Source organism: Myripristis murdjan, chromosome 3 (genome assembly GCF_902150065.1).
Source record: "Myripristis murdjan chromosome 3, fMyrMur1.1, whole genome shotgun sequence".
In the NCBI taxonomy this organism is placed as follows: Eukaryota; Metazoa; Chordata; class Actinopteri; order Holocentriformes; family Holocentridae; genus Myripristis; species Myripristis murdjan.
The window spans coordinates 36,507,275-36,526,642 of record NC_043982.1 but is presented as its reverse complement, the minus strand read 5'-3'; the positions used below and the strand labels follow the sequence as shown (position 1 = coordinate 36,526,642).

Genomic DNA, 19,368 nt, shown 5'->3' with positions numbered 1-19,368 from the left:
TGCTGGAATAGTCGCACGCTATACACTACATGTCACCAGTATTTTGGCAGGCTCCAGGGCAGGGATAGGCCTACTCAAATACCTGAACCTGGGGGCCACTTTAGGAAAATGGCAAGGGGCCAGGGGCCAGTTGACAAAATGACAGCATTAATGATACTTGATTACTTCTCTCTTTCATTTGTTTTATTTTCACAAAACGTATCAAAAGGTAAGTGCACAGATAGTCTTTTATGGCTTGGCTTTTCATTTCTATTATGTCCACAACACAGTTTGTAATCAAATGAATTTGCCACATTTTTCCACAATATTGAATAATTCTGAAAGTGCAATTTGCACATTCAACATCAACAACTTTTTACATGAACAACAAATGTACATGAATAGCTTTCTGTCCATCTGTCTGCTGTCAGGTGGGTTAACACTGAAGATACCGGAGCACATCTCCTTCAGCTGCTTCACACAGTGTCATGTATGACTTGGCCATATTCAACACAGATCTGTTCTGAGTGAGGGCAGTCTTGCCTGTTTCTGACTTATTAATTATATACAAGTCCAAACAGAATCTGCAAACTTTTTTCTGGTTTTCTGTCGTGATTCAGGAGGAAAATCTGTGGGATTCTGTGGAGTGTTTTTTTTTTTTTTTTCCATTTTAAGGTTTTAGACAGTTATCCAGTACTATAATCAATGTGTTTGGAGCAAAAATTAAAAAAAAAAAAAAAAAAAAAAAAAATTAACATGCGCGCGCGCAACAGCGTTGCACACTACGGAGTTTAACTTCGAGAGTTAGCTGTCAGCATCAAATCAAATGAATCAAATGATTTCAGACTGTTAACCAGCTGTTAGGCAGTAGATGTTACTGACCCAAACCATTGTTTTTTCTGTTGTAGTGTTTTGGGGACTTTAGATGCTCCACAGTGGTCTGTTCCCTCAGATAATCCAGCGAGTGCTGACAAACTTTACACTCCAACACTCCCCCGCTCTCATAAACATCACCGGTGGATTCATCTGGCCTCTCTCTGGCAGTGATTCGTGTCGCCCATGTATGTAAAATATAAGAACATGATGGGGTCGGGGGGCGGGATGCGTTCAGCTACACCGACACTGCTGCTGCAACACTGTTGTGTTCAAATTCCGCGGCCGCGGATTCCGTTTGGGCTGATATCACTTACGACTTGTCGCACCGGAGTTGTAGGGACTGACCGGACTCCGGACCAAACCAGTTAGCAGGATACACGGGGGGTGCTGCTTTAAGAATCTTTTCAAAAGTGTCGTGTTTATGTGAGAAATTATTTCAAAAGTGAATATATACAAACACACACATATGAATTTTTTTTTCTAACTCATGGATTGGGGGGGTATCTTTGAAAAGTGGAGGGGACGTCTCTTAAAAGTGGGGGGGACACTGACCACTTGAACCCCCCGGGATTTGCGCCTATGGAGTAAGCTTTGGACACAGTTTTGCTATATTCCTCCTTCCCTATCCGTATTTATTCCTAAGTCACTTGTTTCCTTCCCTCTCCGTCACACACACTTTTTCCTGCCCTTCTGTTCCCCGTCCTTGCCCTTGTTTGCTCCACTTGTCTACATTATTCCTTCTCTCCCCTTACTCTTTCTGCTTTCATGATTTTATCATGTATTATACAACACGTAGATCCGACCGAGCAATCTGATTGGTCAATCAGATGTTTAGAATGTGCTCAAATGAGCAATTGAGCACGGCTAGCCGTGCTCAAATGAAAAAAACCTCTTCACTGAAAATATTACTCCGCCCGGCAATGTTATTGCCCGAGTCTGTGTGGTTTCCATGGCAACGAGAAACGTTTCACTGAAAACCCGCATCAAAAGCCGCTGTCAACTTTGTTAGTCTGCATAATGGACCGTTTTGTTGTCAATTTTGATTTATTTGGTGACCTAAGTTTGGATAAACGGCTGAACGGGGAAGACAAGACAGAAGAGAAAAAGGAGAGATACGCGAGAGTGACGAGCGAAGAGCTGGATTAGCTGGAGAGGTCAGGAAATGAAGCCGGTACGGCCCGGTCAACGTCTTGGGCCGTCAAATGTCTACAAGACTACCTGACAAACACCGGGCAAACAGCTGATTTCTCACCTGTAAAGAAAGAAGAGCTAAACCAGATCCTCCGTGAATTTTATGGAGCTTTAATTTCTACAATAGAGAATGAAATGCGGAGTCAGCACCACGGACAGTACCTGTAAGATTTTCCACGGAGATGTGCGGCTATAGCTTTTTTCTTGTTATTAATGTGTTAATGTTATCAGTTATTAATTAGCCTATTAATCGTCATTAATTTGTTTAGTCTTTATGAGTTGCCTAGGCCATTGATTGAATTAATTTGTCAATTTGTTTGCATCTGTACACTGAAGTGAACATTTAATAAAGCAACACATCTGTGAAAACTGTCGTCTTTATTTCAGAGGTAAATTGATAACAGCCTGAAAAGGTGATTAGCAAAAGCCCCTGAAAGGTGGGGTTGAAATTATATAACTCTGTTCAGCCTTAATGTGACTGCTTAGGCCTACTGTTACTTTTGCTGCTTAGCCACATTAATCGGAGCTGACGTTAAACTGGATTGACACACCGCCAGCTGAAATAAAACATCTGCCGGTGAGTTTATGAAAAGATTGTTTGTAGATAGACTATAAGATGGTTGTAGATAGACTAAAGATCAGCTATGCTGCTGAGTCGCTGTCACGGCACCTGTTAGATTAAAAATGACTGAGAAGTTGGCAGAAGTATATAACTATCAGTCCATGAAAAAAATATTTTTTCCCAGCGGATATTCTAGTAACAACATGATTGAGCTATCAGAGCAGTTTTTTGCTATCTATCTGTGGTATTTATTCAGTTTTGGGAAATCACGATGTCTAGAAAACATGGTAAGTCCAAGTTGGCTGGCTGACAGGGACTAGTTAACGTCAGATCTCTCAGATTTCCACTGAAACGGAGAGAATAGGCCTACTAGCAAAAAAAAAACTTTTACATTTTGGCAGCGAAATGCCCACAGTATGAATACATTTTGATTATACATTTTATTTTGTTGGTAATAGTTGTATAATCGCATTATTACACGAGAGGGGGTGCTTGACCGTTATTATTGTCACGACAGTGATGTGGCCAGGAACGAGGCGCTTGCGCCGAGTTCCGTTACTCAACCTGAGTGAAACTTATGGTGAAACTCAACCTGAGTGAAACTTATGGTCCTTTTCTTTCAATGTCACCTGCCCATAATCTCCCCCTTCTCTACTTTCAGGGGTTAAAAATTCAGCATGAATCATGTTTCCAATTATTTCATAACACCTTCAACAGGTCACGCATCGGCATCAGCTATATTTACTATTCTCAGCACATGTGCACACAAGCTGTACTGCTGTACCATCACCTTACCACACAATTGTCATCTTCATCATGATTCAGTGAAAATTAGTGAAAAGTGAAAATTTACCTTCAGCATTATGTTTTGTGGTTGTCAACATTAGTCTGAACCACCCTATACGCTGTAGACAGAACCACTGCCATGTGTCTTTTGCTTTGGAGTCGCACAAATAGGCATCTTTGTTAATTAAATTGAAACACTGACCTGCTGCCCGCTGCTGTCTCATTCTTGTTTGAACTGTGCTGTTTGTAGCGATGCGGTGATTACCGGTTTTAATATAAACCATGATAATATACCTAAAATATCATACTGATTAATTTTTTTTTTTTAATTGACTTGTTTTTAAAGTCATGTTTTTTTGCAGTACATACGCTCAAGCATCAATCAGTGTCATCATTGACCGGTCAAGTCACCTTTATACTACCACAAATTTTCAACATACAATCTGGGTTTGTTTGGCTTTTGTGGAAGAAGGTAGTGACCGAACTTTTACTTTTTAACCCGGGGAAGAGGACTAAAACCAATATTTATAAGCGTTGAGGGGATGTTAATAGAACAATACTGCGACGATACTGAAAACTCTGATAATTTTGGTCATGGTAAATGTAATTATGATTTTTCACATGATCATCTCTAGCTGTTAGTCTTGAGCTGACTGCTGCTTCAGAGTATAATTGAGACTCAACGAAAGAATCTGTCTCTACACCATCCCTCTCTCTCTCCCTCCTTACCTCTCCACTGGGCCAGTATCGTTTCGTGGTGTGGTCCAGTTAAAACTAGCGCTCCTAGGACCCGGCCGTCCCACCAGGTTTAAATGGAGCTGGTCTGCTTCAGGTGCCGCTGCTAAAGTCTGGTAGGTGACCGTCGCACTTTCTGTCTGTCCAGCCACATTCACCGTTCTCAGCCAGTAGGAGTAGTTAGTGTATGGAGACAAACCGGTGTCCACATGTGACTCAGGGCCTTCAGAGAGGGAAGAGAGAGAAGAAGGAGGAGTGTGTGGGTGGGAGAAAAAATGAGAGAAAAGAGAGGGATGAGAGAGGAGAGAGAAGGAGGGATAAAGAGAAAAAAAGATTGTTGTTTCACATTTATTTGAAAAATACAAAAGTCTTCTGACATTCAACAAAATGATGTGTGCATGTATACTTACCGAACGGATAGTGACTTTGGGTGCTGTGCACTGCCAGTCCATCCCTGATGAGTGTGTAGTTGAGCTTGTTTGTGTTTGGGGAGTCGGGAGGGTGCCAAGAGAGCCGGATAGACGAAAAACTGAGGGAAAAACCAACTGGGGCAGGTTGCTGAGAGGGGGCTGCGCCGACAGAAGCCAGAAAGAGTCAAAGAAAGAGAAAGAGATGGAAAGATAAACAGTCAGCAAAACAAACAGGCAAGAACACAGATGGAGACAAAAACAGATCAAAACAACACTGGCCATGTGAATCTCATGGGGACACATAAGCTGAGCATGCAGACTCTTCTGTGTGTGTGTATGTGTGTGTGTGTGTGTTTGTAAACCAGACCTTTGCTGCAACCAAGGTGGTTCTCAGGATCCAGATGACTTGCTCCAAATTGACACTCATCACATCGATCTCCAGCCACCAGCAGTTTACACAAACACACACCTGAGTCTGGGTGGCAGGAACCATTGACACTGCCCAGTGGGTCACATGAACAAGGCTGGCATCTGTGGGGAAAAAAAATAAATAAATAAGCAAGACACATGGGAATAGGGGGACGTGTCAAGTGCTAAGATGTGTTGGGATGGTGTTGCAGGAGAAATCATGAGGTGCCTCAGAAGAACAAAAGGTCCAATAAACCAAAAGCTAGACTGTAGAGTTTAAACTCCCTGCTCCATAGAAGTGTGCTTAAAGATGGTCTAGATACATATATAGGCTACTGGTTCAGAAATTATGAGTTTAATGATTTATATCATTTGGGCATGACTCACACTGATGGTAGGAGATAGAAGAAATACAGTTTTTGATCAGTCCCTCTGTGTATTCATGGCCTTGCAAGCTACAGCTATTGGTTATCAGTTATTTTAAAAGACTGAAAACACAGATACGTAGGTCGATGTAGTTCCAGTAGTGCACTTGTAAAGCCATAAAACAACTGAGAAAATGAACTGAAAGAGAGGTCTGCTTTAACAACAATGCCAACTCATGTATATAGTTTTTTGGACAGCAGTGTGATCTTATTTTTGCCCTTAGTGTTGCTCCTAGTTTGTCTCAACGTGAGGCACTAACACAGCAGAATCAAATAGAACTGGACAGGACCAGACAGTAGCCAAATGAATAAAATTATAATTATTGCATTTGATTCATTGGCCAATCTTTTGAACCATCAAAAACTATACTGGGAGAGAAAGAGTGAGTTTGTGTGTCTGTGTGTGTGTGTGTGTGTGTGTGTGTGTGTGTGTGTGTGTGTGTGTCTGAAAGGTGTCGGGTCTTCACCTTAACACTGTGAGGGAGACCCTCACACACTACCAACCCCATCACCCACACACCATTCCCAAGCTGCTAAACTAACTTCACAGGAACTGTATTCACAGTTCCCCCTTGGAGCTGTCAAAGTGTGTGTGTGTGTGTGTGTGTGTGTGTGTGTGTCTGAGGGTGTGTGTGTCTGGGTCACCAGTGTGGTGTTACCCTCACTAGGGTGGGGCAGTGAGTGATCGTCCGGCCAGCCACCTCACACCCTCACACACACACTCTGTTCGGTGGAAGATGTTTGGCTCACACTTGCATACACACTGCACTCTAGCACCAGCAGAGTGAGTAACACTGTGTAAGCCTTACTGCTCCAACCCAATCACACACACACAAACACACACACACACACACACACACACACACACACACACACACACACACACACACACACACACACACACACACACACACACACACACACACACAATCTCGGTCTCTTTCTGCACTTACAGTCTGGCTCTCCCTCTCACATTCACCTACACCTTCTTTATTACGGCGTGAAAAGCCACAGCCTCTTAACGAGCCGCAAATTTGTCCTGTCAACTGATGTCTTCACACACACACACACACACACACACACACACACACACACACACACGATTGCCACAGTGACTCGACCTTCACTCCATTCCCAAGGAGAAAGGAAACACCAATATCACACCCATTCTCATTGTGTTTGTGTGTGTGAAAGAGAGAGAGAGAGAGAGAGAGAGATACAGACAGACAGACAGACAGACAGAGAGACAGAGAGACAGAGAGGTGTTTAGTGAAATGGGACACTGACAGACAGCACCCGGTAAACATTTGATTGATGGCAGCGTGAAAGAGGTGGCCAAGTTCAACCTAACACACAATGAGCCCAACATTTTCATAATGATACCACTGCATCAGTAAAATTTCATATTTAAAAAGCTTTGGAAAATATTTAAAAGTGGTATAAAAAGATATTTAGAACACACAAACAAATGTATGTATGTACCAGATTTCTTCCTGCATGGTTCACGAAGACAATTATGTCAAAAACAAATAAGTAAGTCAATTAATGAATAAGTAAAAGGACATTTTTGTGATGGGAGGTTTAGAGTATTAGACATTAGACAGTAAAAACTTCCTTCTTTCTGGGTATGACATACGTAATCCTTCAAAACAAGAAATATGTGTGCATATGTGGATGCGGATAAACACAGGCATACTGTATGTTTCAAAGTATTAAATTGTCACACATGTGATAACATAATAATGTAAACCACACAATAAAAAACTATGTATGACTGCATATGCGTGTGTCAATATGTATAATCCCTAAAAAACAGATTTGACATCATACTTCCCTGTAATTAGAGGAACAGAAGTCAATAATGCTCTGACCCTGCTCTCCATACTAACATAGTATACATGTATGTACAGTCAACTGTGCACACAGAAATGCACAATATTTAAGAAAAAAACAACCTTGCACATGCCTTAACAATGGTAGAGCTTTCTGACAAGTGAGAAAGAGACTACAGGAGACAAAGATAAAGAAAGACAGATAAAGTAATCCATTCACTTGGTACATTAACTCTAATGCCTACCTTTAGGTTAAATGATTACCCAAACACAGATCCAAAGAGTCATTTGGTGTGTGTTTGTGTGTGTGTGTATCATTTTCATTTGTGTGTATGTGTGTGCATGACAAGGTGTTTGTGTGAAGGGAGGAAAAAGGAGGAAAACAAACGCAGTAGGTCTATTGATCCATGAAGAGGGTAAATGAGATTATAATGTATAGATGACGAACTCTTTATTATGCAGAGACCTGGGACCCGAGCAAAGGATTCAGCTGTAATCACTAAGAAGATTTTATCTGTTATCCTTATCATACAAAATCATAAAAGGCAAAAGAAAGGGGGGTTAAAGAGATAAACAGATGAAGAGGAGAGACAGACATACAAGACACACTTGTGCTAATACAGGCCTGTGAACACAGGTGAAGCTGATCAATCTGTTCACTCCACTGTGGCTTGGCTTTGCTTTATGCTTGCCCTTTACAAGACTTACTGCCATCGCTCTCTCTTTGTTTCCACGTCAGTCTCACCGCCTGTTTCTCTTCCTTTCAGTCATTCATTCTCCTTGTCTTGTATCTATCTTGCTATCTCTCTCTCTGTCTGTTTTCTGATAGATAAACACAGGCTGTCCAGCCATGTACAGGATACAGCTAACTACTCAGCATCACTGTCAGGGTCTTCGGGCTCTGACACGCCACGCTTAGAGTCAGCTGTTGGCCTTCCTTGGGCCGTCACTGAGCCTCTGTAACCAATGATCACCTGTAGTTTCTGCGGTGTGTTGTTATGCTGCTAACTAGCTGGCAAAGTTGTTAACAAAAGAGAAACCCTCTTTCACAAGCAAAAAACCTTCAGTCTGACAACGCTAGAGCCTGCTGCAACTTCTCACCAGCTGTATTCTTGATTCGTACAGCAAAACAGATTAAGAGGGGCCGTGAAAGCGGAGGGCAAGAAGTCTAGGGCTTCTGGTTTATTTTTTTGAGGCTGCTGCACACGCCCGGTATGGAGTTATTTCATCTCACATTGGTGCACAACGTCAGAAAAATTGAAAAATTAAATAAAAGAATCGAATCACAGGCACAGCACATGCATGAATCACTATCTTTACATATGAAAAGGCACAGTTTGTCTACAGAGAGTCAACCAGTGAACCAGTCTGCAGAGCAAAGAGGGCATGAGAGTGTGTGAGAAGCAGTCTTATATTGTTTACATTACATTGTTTCTTTTTTCCAGAGTGATAAGAAAAGGTTTACAGTGTGAGCTTTGTATTCTCAAGCAGCTGAACGGCCTTGAACATGGTCTACTGCTGTCTTAGCAGTCTGTTTTAATAATGAACAAAGACACCTCTTTATGAAAGGATAGAGGGTCACACAAGGATAACATATTAGGTACATCTTGAGGTTTACATTTGATTTTCTCTATCTCACAGTGTGTCTGCATGCTGACGATCAGCTGTAACCTGTGAGGTGTGGTTGAGGTGAACTTTTAGTCGACAACGTGAGGCAACATGAGGTCAGTGGTAAGTGATCTGGCTGCTGGCCTCAGTTGATATTAGCCGTTTGAGGTTGACTTGGTGTGTCCCTAGCCTTACAATAAAAAACACAATATTTTCATACGAATAAATGTCCATGTTGGTCCGATCACCACTTTTAAATTGGCCACTCTAACCAAATGTCACATAGGTCTTTTCCAGGAAAAATTAGCACAGGAATTGATGTGCTTTAGGCTTCAACCAGAAATTGGATAAATGAACTTGGTAGTAGCTTGACCAGCGAAAGCCAACCTGGCTCCTCAGACAAAGATAACAGAATCTAAAACTTCACCAACAGAAAATTCAAGGAAAATCTCAAGCCTCACATCCTCCTTTACTTATTCTACTGCCTCCGCCTCTGTCCCACTTCCTCTACATGCCTTTCTCCTGCACTCATCCTCCATCTGCTTGTACCTCTGCTCCACTTCACTCTTTTTATTTTTTACTTTGTGATAGCAAATCCCGTCATTATTTATTTGTCTTTTTCACACATCTTATTGTTGCCTCTTTCTTCTTCCGTCTTTCCTTTCCTCCCCTCTTGCTCTCTATCTTTAATAGTCTCTCTCTCACTCCTCCCCAGCGTGAAGAGATCCTCATCACAGCCAGATCTCCTCCTTAATGTTTTAACACTGGAGAGTACAGCAATCAGCCAAGGTCAGTTAACACACAGACACACACACACACACACACACCCATCCACACACACACACCCACCCACACACACACACACACACACACACACACACACACATCTCTCTATTTAAAGATAGTTTACAGACAGACAGGTAGACTTATGACTTACACAAGTTAAAAGCTGCTTTGACCTTTACCGCTCATGTCTCTACCTGCAGGCTATCACACACACATGCACACACACACACACACACACACACACACACACACACACACACACAGACATCCCTCCCAACAGGGTAACATAGCAGATAGATGGCACACAAACTATTTGAGCAGTGGTGCACAGTGTGTGTGTGTGTGTGTGTAGGTTTCTGTGTGTGTAAATATGTACAGGTGGTGCAATTAATGGAAAAGTGATTCACAGGATGTACAACTGGCTCGCATGGTATTTTTTTCTGTTTGTGTGTGTATGTGTGTGTGTGTGTGTGTGTGTGTGTGTGTGTGTGTGTTTGTGTGTGTGTTACCTGCCCAGGCCTGGGTTAAATCCATAGTACATGTCATGACACTGGTCACAGCGTCGTCCTCCCACCGAGGGGTCGGCACACACACACTGTCCCGTCTGGCTCTCACAACCATGCTGCGATGCGCCGATGGGATGGCAGTCACACTCAACACACACACTTTCCTCTGCGCTGAGGTAGAAGCCTTGAAAGACCAAACAATGACAAAAACAAGAAATAATGTGAACTTATAAACGTCTCTGTAGCAGAACAGGCAGGGGGGCAGAGGGGTCCTCTGACCCCGGGCTCATAGGTGGCCCACAGCGAGGCACCCAGATAAAAGGGTTTTTGATTTATTTTGTTTTTTTTTTTTATACTTAAAAATCAAGTGCAATTACATCTGACATTCCTAATTTCCACTGACATGCATTGCTCATATCCAAACAGCAGCACCTTAAGGCCAAGAGGGGTTTCACTGACTCTCAGTCTCAGCATTGATAGGGAGTCAAATAAGGAAAAGGTAATTAGGAGATTTTACAATATGAAGATGAAGCGTTTATCTTATATTCTTGTAGTTCATCAGTGACGGCCCAAGGAAGGCCAACAGCAGTTCCTTTTATGAACTTGACAAAGACTAATCAGTGGATACGTTTACATGCACACCATATTCCGGTTCGGGTCAATATTCCGGTAGCTGGAAGCTGGTAGCTGGAGATAACTGCGCTGCAGCAACTGGAATATTCTGATTGCATGTTACTTGGCATGTTCCCGTGTTTCGGCGTATTCCACTCTCTTACGTAATGCGACACTCAGCCGCGGGGGGCAGCAGCACGCGTATAGGCGTCTGGTCTGCCGGAAATACAGAAGAAGAAGAAGAAGAAGAAGAAGAAGTAGAAGAAGAAGAAGAAGCTCTCGCTATTTCAGTGTTTTCTCCCATCGATATACTCCATGATATTAAAATCTTTCATTAGCTGAAGGCAGACTGCAGTCTCCTGGCTCTTGCTGCTGTTCGCCAGGACGTTGCAGTAACCATAGCAACAAAGGATTCATTGTTAGTTGAGCATGCGCAGTCGTGACTGAATCTTCCGGTTCGGGGCATTTTTCGACTAAGGTGTTTACATGCCCCAATATTCCGGTTGGAACAGGCATATGCCAGGGGGCTTATTCGGAATTCTCTCCAACCGGAAAATGACCTTAATCGGGTTCGGTGCGTGTTTACATGACACATGCACAACCGGAATATTGCGAATATTCCAGTTAAAACAGGAATATGGTGTGCATGTTAGCGTACTCAGTAATGCTTGCCCTTGTACATAGACTAGCCTAAAGTTATCAACACTACTTCTGAAAAAATTATGTTTGACATGATGTTGCTGATTTTGCATTGCTGGTACTGTTTTACTGCAACTATCGGCTATATTTGACTGTGCATTACTGCTTGATTGCTGCAGTTTCATAATCTAAGTGCTTGATTTGTTTTCCTACACATTACTAATTTGTGCTAGTTAAAAATTGGGAGCAAGACTGATTTCAGTGGCTGTTCGCCCTTGGTTGTTGTGAACAAAGGGCATCTGTACATATTTTAATATAACAGTATGCTTGTTATTACTACAGCTGAGCCTGATGTGCAGAATACCGAAATATGCAGGGTAACAGTGGACAATGTGAAAAACAAACAGCTGGGTATGTCAGTACTTTATGTGTATGTGTGCATTTGTGATGTTTGTGAAAGGTCCCCTTCATGGGAGCCCTGCACCATGCCTGTTACACTTCACATCAAAAAAATATATTTCTTCAATACAGACTTGCTTGCTTGTCTATCACTATTTGTCAGGTTGTTCACCTGGTTAAAATGCTTTTCTTTTCTTTTCTTTTCTTTCTTTCTTTCTTTCTTTCTTTCTTTCTTTAACAGACCATCATCCTTCCATCAATCTATCTATTCGTCAGCGAATGGACTGTAGATCCATCACTTTATTCAAACATAGGGACACTCACCGGGTCGGCAGCCACTGCAGTCCCGTTCGTGGCGTGTGGGTTTACACACACACTGGCCTGTAGTGCTGTCACACACCGTCCCAGCCACTGTTCCTTTGGGGTCGCAGGTACATGGGACACAGCCCTGGGACCAACCCTCTGCTAGGACACACAACAACATTAGCATTAGCAAAAAAATCAAAATAGGGTCAAGCTATTTCCTCTGAACTGTCATTGCAGCTGCTCAGTGACATGATATTATAACAGAGTGGATGTATTCACACCAGGGAGCCTCTTTTAAGGAATTGGCCTCTTATCTCATTATTTTCAATGGAAAAGCAATGAGCTGAGTAGAAGGCCAGGTCTTAGTACTCAGAGCACTTACTAGAAATTCAAGAAGAAATTCAAACTTTAGGTGTTTTTTCAGTTATGTAGCCATGGTCAAAGCCATGACTGGTGATTCCTCAAACAATTTCTTTAAAATAAAATAAATCTTTAATGATCTCTATGGAGATACCACCGCTACACCAAATAGTAACAGGATATAAGAAAAATAAAAGAAGAATTTTAAAAAATCAATAAGAATACAGCAGACTATTAAAAGCATATTAACCTTGATAATGACTATTTCAGCACAAGAGCAGGCAATTAGAAATTTATGAACATAAATATCAGAAATATGAATTACATTATTTTATACAAAATAGCACTGGTAGTAGTATTGTGAGTATTGTTTATTGTTTATTGTTGTTATGGATCCCCATTAGTCTTCAATATGATGAACACTATTCTTCCTGGGGTCCACATAAAGACAGTAAAACATAATGAAAGAAATAACGAAAGAAAGAATAAAAAGAGGCTTACAGATATGCGCAGAAAATATTAATTTCACATCACAATTTCAATTCAAAACACCTGTGGCTAAACACAGTTGTGCCAGGTGGACGTACAGCCCTACAGGTCGGATAGCTGGGGAAAACTTCACATGTAGAGGAAGTGACATTCACTTCTGCTCATAGTATGTTTTGCACTGTGTCTTTGTGCAGTGTAAGGTCCTGTTGTCCTTGTACCATGAGTCATAGTGTAACATGTCTCTGCATCAATGTCTCACACACACACACACACACACACACAACAAACAAACAAAAAATCCTAAAAGGTCTATATACTTAACATGGAAAATAAATTCATTCTAAATTAGAGTAAAGAAGCATATTACACAATGCTGAAGCAACCAACAAAACCAACAACAATATATATCTTTATAAAAGCATCTTTGTATGATACCAGTAATAAACTGGCAGACAAGTAAAGAGGAAGGCACACAAATTAGCGGTAACTAAATCTTGGAGTAAGTGGAGCAAGAAAAAAATAACATTCAAAATTATGCAATTATGCTGATATGATTAAACCAAAATGGGAGTATGTAACTTAACATCTAAAACTACACTCTCTCTGCTCTTACCCTGGATGTCTGAACTCCTGTTGTAGTAGTTGTGGGCGCAGTGGGTACACATCGCCCCTTCCACCCCCTCTTGACACGGGCACTGTCCCGTCAATGCATCACAAACACCACCTGGCTGAGTGCCAGTGACGTCACACACACAAGGCAGACAGCCCAGAGAGTTACGCCGCTCCAGGCTGTGGTAACCACGACGACAGGAATCACAGCGGCGGCCTTCCACATGTTCCTGCAGAGGAAACAAAGAGGAAAACGTGAAAAATATAACCGTCAAAAAAAAAGGGGAGAGGAGGATTTCAAACTATTTTGCTTTCCATCAACAGGGTACATGCACACCACAATTGCGTTTATGAACTGCACTGGCAAAATTAACACCAACCACGATATTTACACCAGGATTTGACTCAATGGCCTGAGGTAAGTAAGATGGTGTCTTGGGCCTGCTGATTGGTCAGTCACTGGCTCAGTTGGGTCCATATCCGAGAAAAAAGTTTGTGTTCTTTTGTGTTTCCTTTGGTTGAACATGATAAATCAATCTCATATTGTTTGTACCACTTGTCAGCAATTTTAAATACCCAAGAATATCAGATTAAGATGGATTTTTAGGAACACCAACAGTTACGATAAAGATTGACAGCTATTTATCTGTTCCTCAGGAGGCCTTCTTGAATAAGTGCAGATTTAGTAAAAATGATCTTCTAATATTAATTTCTATAAATAAATCACTTTTTAAAATGCTGTTGTATACCACAAACTTATAACTTAACATTATCATACATGTCATGGTAATAAATTTCTTAACTAAAAAGGTGTTTACTTTCATTTTTGGCTACTGGAAATGGTGGACAGGACAACTAAAGGACACTTGTCCGGTGGAAAGATAAAGGACAAACAAACCATAGAAAAAAAATCACTAAACCCTGAACACACATTAAACACACTTGCCTTGCACACACACTGTCCTGTATGAGGATTGCATTCTGTCCCAGGTGAGGTTCCCTCCTTTGAGCAGTTGCAGGGGGTACAAGACCCCTCCAGCCTCAGACCATACAGCCCCCTGCCACAGGAGTCGCAACGCCGCCCCCCCCACCCCAGGCTTACATTCACACTGGCCCCCCTCGGGCTCACAGAACGGGCTGAGGGACCCCAGGGGGTCGCAGTCACATGGGACACAGCCGTCTGGGTGGGACAGATTCCAATAACCAAACTCACAGCGGTCACAGGAAAGACCTGGAGAGATGAAAAGCGAGCAAGAAAGAAAGGCAATATAACAAATGTGCACAGAGAAAAAGGAGGGAGGGCGGGGTTGGTGGGAGAGAGAGACAGCAATAGAGAAACAGTGAATTAATGCAATAATCACAAAGTGGCCTTGGTGAACTAGTGTTTACCCTCTGTTTGTGTGTGTGTGTGTGTGTGTGTGTGTGTGTGTGTGTGTCTGAGTGTGTGTGCACAAGAGGGAAATGGTGGGTGAGTGTATAAAACTGCCATCATTAGGTCCGGGCCCTCTACATATGATGGATCACTCACCTCGGGCCAAACACTTAATTTCACTGAGAGAGAAAATAAATAAATTAAACAGGTACAAGAAAGGAGGGGAGGGATAGAGAAAGACGAGATGGAGGGATAGAAAGAGGGATGGATAGAGTAACATAAAAATAACAGTGAATTACCATCTGGTGTAAAAGAGAAGTTAACTGCCTATCGTCACTACAGGAGAAAAACCTTGTATCACCAAAAACTTACAGGAAAACAGATCTGTTTTCTGACTGCAGATTGAGCTTTTTAAAAGAATGATTAAACAGAATCCATGAGATAAATGCTTGTGAAACGTATACCTTTAAAGAGAACATAAACTGACAAAATGCAGCTAATTAAAGAGTTCAGTGTGTGATCAAAGAGTCACAATCAGGTTAAGACGCTTGATTTACCATATTTCTCAAATTAAATTTCAAAGACTGTCAGGGCCAGGGTGTTAGGTCTGCTGGAGCCAAGGTCAGACTACATGATGCTTTTCCAATCGTGAATGACTATAAGACGATTGAGCAGCACACAATTAAAGACTGAATCCAGGGTATAATTGGTCTTTTTTGCGCACACACATATCAACTGTTGAATTTTCCCACAGTATTTTGACACCAAAACAAACAGTATGTCATACGGCTTCATGTTTAGGTCTATGGCTTGTTATTGTTGTTGCCTCTGCAGGGATGTGCACAGGGAAAAAGAGGAAAAATGGAAATAAAGAACATGGGAGCTCTCTGAACCAGTACTTAATTTTGCCAATCTTCACAAACACTGGGCTATCTGTCAATGCAATCTTAACTAGCTAGCATTAGCTGTCAGTAATATATGACAGAGCATGATAACTGTCTACAGCCAAACAGTCTGTGGTAATCTGACCGCAGACATTTCCAAACATCCTGTTTCTCCTCATCCTCTCTCGGCCTACTCACCGTTTTCATTGGCTGTTGAATATTCCCGTCATGATTTCAGTCTTTGACATGCACACAATAAACAATTACGGAAAGACGAGGTCCGATAAAATCAAATATGTTTGATTAAATGGAGACCTAGATGACTGGGATCAGACTGAGAAAAATATGAGTCTTTCACTCATACACACATCACGATTACAGCGACAACTCTGCAGCATAAATGCCTTTAACTGCCTCAGACTACCTGGACTCTGGACGATCACAAATCGTTGCCAAACCGGCTGTGAAAATCATCTAGTCTGGCTCTACCTTTAGTATTTTAATCTGGGCATCATTGCCCATCGCTCTAAGAACTCCCACTTTCTTCTGTTGTCTGTTTTTTTGTATTCCATGTAATGAAGTTACATTACATTATAATTGTAATTGTAATACTTACTTTTATGTTGTAAAAATCACCAAAATGGAAAAGGAGGTTTTAAGGCTCCAGCTGCAGTGCTAGGCCGTCATGCTAGTTATACTATAATATGCAGTGTGTGGCAGGCAGGGCTTATTTGAATATGCCATACGTATTCCATGACAGGCAATCTGTCCCTAAATGGATGCCTGGGGGCTACGCAGTCACCACGGCTGCTTATGAGTGTGTGTGTTCATATGTGGGTGAATGGCATTGTGTGTATGTGCACAGATTCATGAGTGTACTTGCATTCCTGTACGTGTGTGTGTGTGTGTGTGTGTGTGTGTGTGTGTGTGCGTGTGTGCTCACAAGTACTGTATGTGCCGCAGACACTTGGCATTTCCTCTGGCCTGCCCACTTTAATGAATTTATAGATTTGAATGTATTTATCTCCACAGATCATATTTCATAGGTGTGCGAGACACTGTGTGTGTGTGTGTGTGTGTGTGTGTGTGTGTGTGTGTGGTAAACCGATGGTAATAACTCTATCTAAGCTGTGATATACTGTCTGTGCTGTCTGAGTGAAGAAGTGAGTAATTTTTTTTTATTATTAAATCGACAAGGTTTACACAAACCACAGATAGCAATAACTGGATTAAAATATCGTAGCAATATAATCCATCCCCATAGATCCACAGTCACAGGCCCTTGCTGATCATGCTTATTACAGTACATCCCCTATTTAAATTTTAGGCATCGAGCCGGTTATAAGAAGTTAGCATTTGCAAATGCAATTATTTGGGAGTAGCCTGCAGCTGTACAAATTAGAAAAGGAACAAATCAACATGCAAAGGTATTTATTTATTCATTATATTTAGTTCTGTCAAAATTGTTTTGTATTTGTACTGTGATGCTTTTTTTTAAATTGAGGGCATTTTTATATAACGGGACAAAGCAGAACAGAGTGGAATACGGGGAGAACAGAACAGAAGAGAACAGAATCAAATGCATTAGAACCTATTAGAACTGGACAGGAAAAAAGGTAATTTTGTGTGTGTGTGTGTGTGTGTGTGTCGGGACATGGCCCAACCCTTTTATCAGTAGCCAGCTGGTTAACAGGCTCATGCATCACCATTTCAAACACTATTATGTACACACTGCACTTTGGCACCTTGTTATGAGTGTGTGCGTGTGTGTGTGTGTGTGTGTCTGAGTCGGTGCGCACACATTTCAATTCCATCCTTATGAAGCGTGCCCGCCACTGCTCTACTCAAAGTATCAGCTTGGCGGTAATAAATTGCCATAATCAAATCTCATTTCTGAAAAATACCTGTGGGAGCAACCAAACAAACAAGGACAGAAAAAAGAAAGTGGGTCTTGTAAGAAGTGTGAAAAATACGAGGGGCTGCGGCAGTTTGTTCTAATCAACTTGGCAATGAATTAGAGAATTAAACACCAGCATAGCCCTTGATAGCATGCACACACACACACGCACACACACACACGAACACATACACACACACAGGCATGTGCATACACACTCACACACATGAAGACAATAAGGCATAGACACAAAACTGCATGCACACACACTCACACACCCAGACTCTCTCCCTCTCTCTCTCTGACACAAACATATGCACACACACACACATACACACACACACACACACACACACACACACACGCACAGGCATTTCTAATACACACAAACAACGTCATGCACACACACGCCCACACTCTCGCGCGCAACCACGGACCCTTGATAGTGAGGCTTAGCAATAACCATGATGCGTTGAGTGAGTTGAGAAGCGTTGGTTGGTTTTGCATTTCATACGAGCCTGCTCTTCAAAGACACACAGGGGAGAGAGTGAAACCATTTATCACAAAGAGAAGCACAACGGCTGGAAGCACCACCAGCAGAAAAGCCTGTTTATTTTGGCTGGCAAAACACTTTGGGGTACGGATGTGTGTATACATTCGCCTGTGTGGGTGTGTACTTACATGTACTTTTTCGTTTGTGCACGCGTGTGTATGTGAGTGTGTGTGTGTGTGCGTGCACAGCGGAGCCCATATATTAATTAAAACACCATTACTCGACAATTACACAAAGTAAGTGTTCTGATGAAAGTGCACGACCACGGCATTTGCTATCAACAAAATACTTGGGGACGTCTTGTAAGGAAACTATTTTTGGCACCAGCCGTTCTGCAGTTAAGACGTACACTGTGGTGGTAAATGGCCAAGGTGCAGGCTGATTGCTGTTGCTGCTGTTTAGTTGCTTTTATTTGCCATTCTTCTTAAGCATAAGTTAACATTTTGCCACAAGGCATCGTAGATTGTTGTTTACGTTCCCATGAATACATAACATGAAAACAAAACACAACCAAAGTGAGTTAAAACACTTAGCAGAACGGTACCTCTCTGCCACTGCAACATGGATATCAGAAGCATTTCACTGCATGGACACATGTTTGTGTCTATTTCTGATGCATTTTGCAGTGAACCTGACTTTCTGCACATAACTGTAGGCCTGCACCTGTCCTGTGTCCTGGTATCTGTTGTTGTTGGAGAAGGTGGTCAACTGACAAGCCCCACCAACACAAACTCACACACACACACACACACACACACACACACACTCACACACAAAATGCGGAAACGTACTCTTGAGCAAGGCTGTGCGCTTCACCAACACACTTTACACTCAAACTGCTCAGAACCACTGTGGTTGTACTGACCAACCAGTGTGTGTGTTACTGCATGGGTGTGTGAGTGCTCTGTCACTGTGCCCTGGAAAAAAAACATTGATCTGTGATTGGGGTGTCGCAATGTATCGGTGTTGATGATAACTGTGATATTTATCAATATTTCAAAATGAAATACTGATATCAAGCTAACGAAATGCATATGACAATACTGTATAAATAATTTATAGAGTTCAAAATGAGTATGGTTAAAAATGAATTTCAGTGTTTATTTATTTATTTTATTCATTCATTCAAATTTTCTATAGATAT

General features: G+C 41.8%; 1 protein-coding gene across 1 annotated transcript in view; it reads right to left on the bottom strand.

Annotated features, from left to right (window-relative positions):
* ush2a (Usher syndrome 2A (autosomal recessive, mild)) overlaps positions 1-19,368 on the bottom strand; it is a 277,638-nt gene that overhangs the window by 197,780 nt on the left and 60,490 nt on the right. Inside the window, 8 exon segments of the mRNA XM_030046799.1 lie at positions 4,124-4,352; positions 4,540-4,698; positions 4,907-5,070; positions 10,108-10,288; positions 12,079-12,219; positions 13,523-13,748; positions 14,465-14,593; positions 14,595-14,749. Coding sequence (XP_029902659.1) covers positions 4,124-4,352; positions 4,540-4,698; positions 4,907-5,070; positions 10,108-10,288; positions 12,079-12,219; positions 13,523-13,748; positions 14,465-14,593; positions 14,595-14,749 — 1,384 coding nt within the window.